Raw genomic sequence first — 8,963 nt, 5'->3', positions numbered from 1 at the left:
CTGACTGCTTCAGGCAGCCGACCCCTCCTTGTCCCCGCTCCACGCCCGCAGCCTCCTGGTGGCGCTCTGCCCTCTCCCGCTTCCTTTGTGTATCTCAGCCCCACAAAGAAAAACACTCCCACTCTTGTCATACCTAATTGTTCCTGCTGTGGTTTGGGGAATTTTTTTTTATTAAATAAAGTTTTTTATTATAAGTGTAATATACTTTCAGAACATTTAGAAAACAAGAAAGTCACCTTCGAGCCCATCATTACACACCTCCAACTACTATGAGTATTTTGGCGTATTCCCTCCCAGTGCTTTCCCCAAGGATTTGCTGTGCACATGGCTGGATTGCTGTGTTTTGTCCTTGGTTTCTTTCTTTCAACACCATATCATAATCGTTTTCTGTGTTGCTACCTAATCTTCATTTTAAATGACTGCTTCTATTCCATTAAGTGGCTTTGCCATGATTTACAAAACCATGCTTTATTTAAAAAAAAAATGTAGGGCTTCCTTCATTGTTTGGAGAACTCAGTTATTTTCATTTTTTTATGGGATAAAGAGGAGAAAAGAAAAGAAAAAACTGAGAACTCTACAGTTTACTTTGCTATTGTTTTCATTTAATTTATCTCATCTGGCCAGGAGACATGGTTCACGCCTGTAATCCTAGCACTTTGGGAGGCAGAGGCGGGTGGATCACTTGAGGTCAGGAGTTCAAGACCAGCCTGGCCAACATGGTGAAACCCTGTCTCTACTAAAATACCAAAAAAAAAAAAAAAAAAATTAGCCAGGCATGGTGGCAGGCACCTGTAATCCCAGCTACACGGGAGGCTGAGGCAGAAGAATCGCTTGAACCTGGGAGGTGGAGATTGCAGTGAGCTGAGATCATGCCACTGCAGTCCAGCCTGGGAGACAGAGCAAGACTCTGCCTCCAAAATAATAACAATAATTTATCTCATTTAATCCCTTTCATTAAAACGATCTCAGTTAATCCGTTATCACGATTTTGAGACAGATAGGATTTATTTCCATTTTACAGAAGAAGAAACAGGCAAGCTACAATTAAGTAAATTACCCAAGGTCGCATAGCAATTTTAGTGGCAGAACTGGGATTTGAACCAAGTTTTCTGAGTCAAGCCACCTTGTGTACATTATAGTCTTAACTCTTAGTGGAATTTAAAGACAGGCTTGCCCTCCTCTCTGTCCTTCTTCTTCCAATGTACGTGCTTTATAGCTGATCATGTTCCAAGTGGCCCTGAATGACCCATTCCTACCTACGTTTCATCTTTTGTTTGAGACAAGGTCTCACTCTGTCACCCAGGCTGGAATGCAGTGATGCAATCTCAGCTCACTGCAACCTCTGCCTCCGGGACTCACGCCATCCTCTCACCTCAGCCTCCTGAGTAGCTAGGACTACAGGTGCGTGTCACCATGCCTAATTTTGGTAGTTTTTGTAGAGACAGGGTCTTGCCACACTGCCCAGACTGGTCTCGAACTCCTGGGCTCAAGCAATCTGCCCACCTTGGCCTCCCAAAGTTCTGGGATTACAAGCATGATCCACCATGCCCCACTTCATCTTCTGTAGCCATGTCCTGATGTCACCTCAGAACCCCAAATCCGGGGTATTTCCTGTGGGAAGATGGTTCTCTGAATTTTACCCATTAGGGGTGGGAACAGTGCATCACTGAACCTCTGTCTTCCCCACAAGACCTCATCTCCTCTTAACCCCCCCTGGCCTTCCAGGTGGGTCACAATGCCCTTGAGGACATATTTGGTCTCTTTGTAAACAGAAGCGAATCAATGTTCATTTGTTCCAGCACTGTTCCTGAGAATGCGGCCAGGCCAGGTAGAGACTGACTCTGAGACTTGTCTTGGGGCACTCGGTGGAACTGTTCTTCAGAGACCCTTGGGCCTCTGCTGCTCACAGGGTCTACCAGCTGTGCTCTGCCTGCAGCCCCTCTGTCGCTCAGAAATCCCAGACATACAACCAGCCAAGCTGGAAGTGAGCGCAGGGTTGCATACCCAATGCCTTCTTTCCTTTTTCTCTGATAAAATTCTTAGACTTTTTTTTTCCCTTTTTACCCAGGAGCATAGATTTGAGTTGCCCTGAATATACATGCTCAGGCTTTTTATTTTGAAATAATTTTAGATTTACAGCTGAGTCACAAAGATAGCACAGGAAGTTCCCAATTATCCTTCACCCAGCCTCCCCTATTGTGAACATCTTACATAACCATGGTGCCTTGATCAAAACTACGAAATTAATATTGATACCACACTACTAACGAAGCAACAGCCCTCACCAGGATTTCACCAGTTTTTTCATGAATGCCCTTTTTCTGTTCCAGGATCCAACCATGCCTGCATTTGACAGATGGCCTGGAGGGTAGATGTGGCATCCCCAGGGTCCCTCAGAGAGCTGGCCTGTGGCCAGCCCTCCCTCTCCCGCTGTAGCTTGGGTTCCTGCCCTCCTCACCTTCCTACCTTGTCAAGACACAGGGCTTGTTGCTCTCTCCATGGCTGTAGCATCACAGATGCCCCTGATACAACCTTGCCCTGCCTGTCCCTGACCCCGTCCCCATCCCCATGGCCGCCTACCCAGGCCTTCCTGCTCATGTGCTCCTCCCACCATCTCCCGCACATGCGCACATATGTCCTGAAACGGCTGGCTCCGGCTTGGCTCCCATGGGTGCTGGGAGCATTAAGCTACTCCCATTCACCATGCTGTGCGGCCCGCCACACTGGTCAGGGTTCTTCCCTCTCTGTGACTGGAGGACACACAGTTGACTTGATGGGGACACTGGTGGTTCCTATCTAGCCTCCCGTCCTCCCTCAGCTGCCTCCCTTGTCTCAGGGCCTCTCCAGCCTCTATCTGACTGCTGTTCTCTCCCAAGGCCTTGGGAACTCCTGCCTCTTTGTTGTCTCAGCACTCCCTTCACAGTTTACAAGGGGCTTTTGGGGAGGGCTTTCCCCTCCGGGATAATGGGAGGTGTGGAGCCATGGTTTGCTGTGGTCTTTGCTCTCTGGGCAGTGAGGCCTCCTGTTGTTTACCTTAGGCTGCCTCTGAAGCTCCCAGATCCCTGCCCAGACATGATCTCACTCTCTCAAATCATCCCTGCCAGACAGACAGGAGTCTGGGTCCAAACTGCCCCCACTTCACAGGTGGGAAAACTGAGGGATTCACACATGTGCGTGCCGCAAGAGACACACACACACACACACACAGCAACTATGTTGACAAGTTGCTCTGCAGTCCTGGGGTCCTGTGCCTGCAGTTATTTGGAAGGTGAGAGGTCCAGGATAGGGCAAGGGGCGTTCAGCAAGTGCCTCAAAATTCATGGGCCTTCTAGTGATATCCCACAGCCTAACACAGGGCCCTGCCTCCAGGGAGCCTGTGGTCAGTATCAGCAGGTGAGAGGAGCCTAAAGAGACACATCCTGCGTTGCTGAAGTTCCTGAGTCCAGTTCTAAGGCAGCTCTACAGGCACATTTTGCCAGGCGTGGTGGCTTATGCCTGCAACCACATCGCTTTGGGAGGCCAAGGCGGGAGGATCACTGAGGCCAGGAGTTCAACACCAGCTTGGGCAATATAGCAAGACCCTCGTTTCTACAAAGAATTAAAAATTAAAAATTTAGCCAGGCGTGGTGGTGCACACCTGCAGTCCCAGCTACTCAGAAGTCTGAGGCAGGAGGATGGCTCGAACCCAAGAGATCAAGGCTGCAGTAGGAGCTGTGATCATGCCACTGCACCTCCAATCTGAGCAACAGAGTGAAACCCTGTCTCTAGGGGATAACAAAAGTCACATTTCATGAGGGCAGGCCTTGCGTGTGATAGCAAGAGCCATGGTGGAGAGGGACCACCCTTGAGGGTTGGTGGGCTGCCTGGGGACGGTGCCCAGTGCTGGACAATCCACACAGCTCCTCCCTGATTGTTGTGGCTTCTCAACACCCCTGTAAAAGAAGAATTGCTATGACCCTACTCTACAAATAAGAAAATTGAGGCCCACAGCTCACCCAGGAGCACAGAGCAAGCCAGTCAGCAGTGGCTGGCCATCTGGCTGCAGGTCCTGAGCTTTGTCCACACCACCAAGCCACTGTCTCCCCAGCAGGGAGGCGCACAAAACTATCAGAGGCAGAGGAAAGGGGTGGCCTCTGCTGGGTGAGGAGCCAGACGGCCTGCTTCGCAGATCCCTTCCAGCTGGCTTTGCCTTCCAGTGCTGAGGGGAGGGTGAAGGAGGAAAGACCAAGCTGGGAGAGGAGCAGGCGCTCGCCACAACCACCCCCACCCTGCTCTCCACGCGCCAGGTCCTGCACGCTGAGTGGGTGGGTGACGACAAGGATGGAGGAGCAGGGCCCCACCCCCGCCCTCCCAGGGCGCACCATCTGCAGCAGAGAAGGCCTTGAGCTGCGTGGGAAATGCGGTGGGCAGAAGGACACCGATGAGGGTGGGCCGGCTGACTGCAGCCTTCTCTCAGCCCCGGACCCCTCCCGCCATCCCCAGCCCTGCCCCCACCCTCCTCCCAGCGCCTGTCACTCTTCCTGCCCAAACCAAGCATTTAGCACTTAGCCTCGAACCCTCAGCTGACTCCTCATCTAGGACTCCATCCATCTCTCCAACTACTGCAGAATCTCCTTCAAGGCAGGGGTTTATGTCCCTCACCCCACGGGCAATGTGACATTTATAACTCTTTGGTGGAGTGAGAGGAAAAGTATTTGGGATATGATCAACTCCGGCAATGCCATTGTGTGTTTACGGCAACAGCGGGACAGTGGGTCCAAGGGGCGGCCCCGGCCTCCGTGACGTCATCGGGCTTGTGGCGTCACCGTCGCCTACCTCGGCGGCGCAACGCGCCCTGCAGGAAAGATGACGTCACCGTCGGAGCTCCTGCAGACCAGTGCGCGCTCGGGGAGTTGGCGAGCGGGGGGCGGCTGGGAGACGTCCCGAGCGCGCGGGACTGACAGGCGGCAGAAGCCGGGCGAGGTCCGCTGGGTGCCCACCCAGTTCCCGGGCGGCCCCGCCCCCTCGGTGACTGCCGCGGGCCGGCCAATCCGGGCAGGCCGCGGCGCCGCGCAGCCTATCAGCGGCCAGAGCTCGCGTGCGCTTCCGCGTTCGCGTGCGCTTCCGCGTTCTCGTGAGCGCCCGGCCCGCTGCCGCAGGGACTGGGAGAGGGCGCCGCAGCGCACGGTAGCCTGCGGCTCGGCTCAGTCGGTCTGCGAGGATCCGGGCCGCCGCCCCCCGGGGGACCCGATGGCCTCGGAGGGCCTGGTAGGGGCGCTGGCTTCGGTGCTGGCTGGCCAGGGGTCGAGCGTGCACAGCTGCGACTCGGCGCCGGCCGGGGAGCCGCAGGCGCCCGTGCGGCTGCGGAAGAACGTGTGCTACGTGGTGCTGGCCGTGTTCCTCAGCGAGCAGGTGAGCGGCCGCCCCCGGGCCCACCGGGCCTCGGGAGCGCGCAGCCAGCCCAGGTGGGGACAGAAGACCCAACGGCCACAGCCAGCGCTGCCACGTGCATGGCGCTTCCCAGTTTTGCAAAGCACTCCCAGTCCCACTCGCGTCTGTGTCTTGCTTTCGCCCCGATATGCAGAAGAGGAAACTGAGGCCCGGGGTCTGTTTGTCTCATCCCACTAGGCCTCATTCCTTCCCTTCCCCAGAGTCTAGCGGAATGCCCAGGGCCCCTCAGATAGCAGTGGCTCAACCCGGGCTTACCCTTAGGGCTTTGGTGGTGATCCCTGTATTGGGTGATGTAATGACAACTAGAAGGGGCCAGGGCCATAGGGCGGGGTTGTACAGAGTGGAGGTGGGGGGTCGTGTTTCAAGCCAGACCCCAGTGTGAGGACTCATCACAGTTTGTAAACCACGCCGTTGGAGGCGAGAGATACACAGTGACAGGTACAGACGCAAATAAATGCAAGACAGACACATGGTGACCCTCACTCTGGGGCCTCATCTCCAGCCGTTGAAGCGGCTTCCAGGAATCTCAGCCCTTCCTGAAATGGAAGTCTTCCTAAATCCAGAGAGGGACGAATTGCAGAGAGGAGAGGGCTGCAGCCACCAGCGACACGAGGGCAGGTCTCCTGGAGCGCTAGCCGGGTTGAGGGTGTCTGCCCAGAGGGGAGTCTTGGGCAACTGTGTTTGAGATGCCCCCTGGTCCCGGGGCGAGGGAAGGCTGTGGCAGGAAGTGAGGATCCTCTTTCCCCTCAGGATGAGGTGCTACTGATCCAGGAGGCCAAGAGGGAGTGCCGGGGGTCGTGGTACCTGCCTGCGGGGAGAATGGAGCCGGGGGAGACCATCGTGGAGGCGCTGCAGCGGGAAGTGAAGGAGGAGGCGGGGCTGCACTGTGAGCCCGAGACACTGCTGTCCGTGGAGGAGCGGGGCCCCTCCTGGGTCCGCTTCGTGTTCCTCGTTCGCCCCACAGGTATGGCCCACCTGGAGGCAGTGTGAACAGGGCCAGTTGACACCTTTCCCCCAGCTCCTAGGTGAGGTGAGCCCCTCCACAGCCAGCCCTGTTATGGCTGGCACAGCCTGGCATGGGCAGATTCCAGCCTTTGGGCTGGGGGCCTCTCTCCTGGGTCAGGGATGTCTGTTCTCTGCCAGATCTGCACTTCTCTCCACACAGACCCTCCCTGCCCCATCCCCCACATCTCCCCCAGGTGGAATTCTCAAGACTTCCAAGGAGGCCGATGCGGAGTCCCTGCAGGCTGCCTGGTACCCACGGACCTCCCTGCCCACTCCGCTGCGAGCCCATGACATCCTGCACCTGGTTGAGCTAGCCGCCCAGTATCGCCAGCAAGCCAGGCACCCTCTAATTCTGCCCCAAGAGCTACCCTGTGATCTGGTCTGCCAGCGGCTCGTGGCCACCTTTACCAGTGCCCAGACAGTGTGGGTGTTGGTGGGCACAGTGGGGATGCCTCACTTGCCTGTCACTGCCTGTGGCCTCGACCCTATGGAGCAGAGGGGTGGCATGAAGATGGCCGTCCTACGGCTGCTGCAGGAGTGTCTGACCCTGCACCACTTGGTGGTCGAGATCAAGGGGTTGCTTGGACTGCAGCACCTGGGCCGAGATCACAGTGATGGCATCTGTCTGAATGTGCTGGTGACTGTGGCTTTTCGGAGCCCAGGGATCCAGGATGAACCCCCGAAAGTTCGGGGTGAGAACTTCTCTTGGTGGAAGGTGATGGAGGAAGACCTGCAAAGCCAGCTCCTCCAGCGGCTTCAGGGATCCTCTGTTGTCCCAGTGAACAGATAAGAGAGTTGGAGGAGGTGACGGGGAGCTAGGCAGCTGTGCTCCCTCCAGTGCGGACTTGTCTCCCTCTGAGGGAGGCAAGAGGCTGGCCATCAGGGGCCTTGTTGCATTGAGAGCAGGGGCGGCTCTCCTGGTCCCCAGGAGAGATGCTTTGAGGAGCATTCCTCTAGATTGCACAAGGGACAGTGCCTTTAACCAAGCAAGGAGTCCAAAGCTCAGGACCTGACTACCCTGAGGGCACGCTGACGCCTCTCCCCAGGGGGATGGGGAGCTTTCTGCACCCCCAGTGGCATCTCCTCATCACGTTCTGTGCCCTCCTTGGGAAAGGCCTGCATCCTGATTCTTCCAGGCCCTTCGAGCATGGAGGAGCACTGGGGAAGGTCCCCCGAGGGAGAAGCACGTTGCTGAGTAAAGAGGTGTTACTTACCTTGCCTCCCTGCCTAAACGTCTCTGTGGGGAGAAAGTGATGGGGACTGCTGCCCAAGAGCTGCTGCTCCCCTCGTGTTACCCACAGGCACCCACACCTTTCCCAGTGCACTGACAGTGTGGGTCAGTCCGCTGTCCAGCACGGCCCCTGGGGCTCCCTCCAGCTGGCCTGCTGGCCCGGGATGTGACTCTGAGGGGACCCATCCCTAATGAAACACAGCTCTGAGCCCTCCAAGGGTTGGGCAGTGGGTGGCCCCAGAGGAACTTCACGTGGGACAGGAGCTGCAGGGGCTGCCTCTGCTCTCTCCTTGAGCCTCCCTGGCACGGACCCCTCCCCCTGGCTCTCCTGCCTCTGCCTTTTCACAGCTTCAGCCCACACCGGACCAAACCTTTTCTTCATTTCCCCTCAGCCTGGCTGAATCATGGTAGGAATTTTTCTTTTTTTTGATAAGTGGCCGGGCAAAGTGACTCACGCCTGTAATCCCAACACTTTGGTAGGCTGACACAGGTGGATCACTTGAGGTCAGGGAGTTCGAGACCAGCCTGGCCAACATGGCAAAACCCCATCTCTACTAAAAATACAAAATACTAGCCGGGCATGTTGGCAGATGCCTGTAATTCCAGATACTTAGGAGGCTGAGGCAGGAGAATTGCTTGAACCCCGGAGGCAGAGGTTGCAGTGAGCCAAGCTCCAGCCTGGGTGATAGACTTCATCTCAAAAAACAAACAAAAAAAACTTTGGCCAGGCATGGTGGCTCAACACCTGTAATCCCAGTGCTTTGGGAGGCTGAGGCAGGAGGATCACTTGAGAAAAAAGAGAAAAAAACGAACTTTACTGACATTTAAGCAAAAATCAAAGGAAATGAACAAATAAAATATATCAAGTGTTCTACGGTAGAGATTTCTGAGCAAGGAAACACTTGCACAGGCTCCCCTTCTCTTGAGGGCCAAGAGAACCTCCCAGGCCCCTTTCCCAGCCTCCTCCCTGCCTCTCTTTGGCTGCCCTCCTTTCTGGCCCCTGGAAGGTGGTAGGAATCCTTGTACCCTCTGAGGACAAATACCTCACAAATGATGGAACCAAACCCTTTGTTTCAGTTCACTTTTCTCAGTGTCTAAGGGACCCACCGGCCCATATCCAGTCAGCCAGGCAATGTTTGGCTATTTGCCCCCATTATTTAGCCTAGTAGTTTTCAACCCTGGGCACACATTAGGGTCACCTGGGTTTTTTTTTTTTTTTTTTTCCCTCAGATAGAGTCTTGCTCTGTCACCCAGGCTGGAGTGGAGTGGTGTGATCCTGGCTCACTGCAGCCTTGAC

General features: G+C 55.5%; 1 protein-coding gene across 1 annotated transcript; it reads left to right on the top strand.

Annotated features, from left to right (window-relative positions):
* The first annotated feature begins 3,213 nt into the window (after positions 1-3,213).
* Positions 3,214-7,655, top strand: NUDT18 (nudix hydrolase 18). Its single transcript, XM_032143667.2, is given in 4 exon segments — positions 3,214-3,393; positions 4,579-5,391; positions 6,181-6,394; positions 6,630-7,655. Coding segments are annotated over 4 exon segments (1,803 nt in total). The 3' UTR covers positions 7,226-7,655.
* Positions 7,656-8,963: the final 1,308 nt, after the last annotated feature.

This window comes from Hylobates moloch, unplaced genomic scaffold (genome assembly GCF_009828535.3).
Source record: "Hylobates moloch isolate HMO894 unplaced genomic scaffold, HMol_V3 SCAFFOLD_22, whole genome shotgun sequence".
Taxonomy (NCBI): Eukaryota; Metazoa; Chordata; class Mammalia; order Primates; family Hylobatidae; genus Hylobates; species Hylobates moloch.
This window is presented reverse-complemented; position numbering and strand designations above follow the sequence as displayed.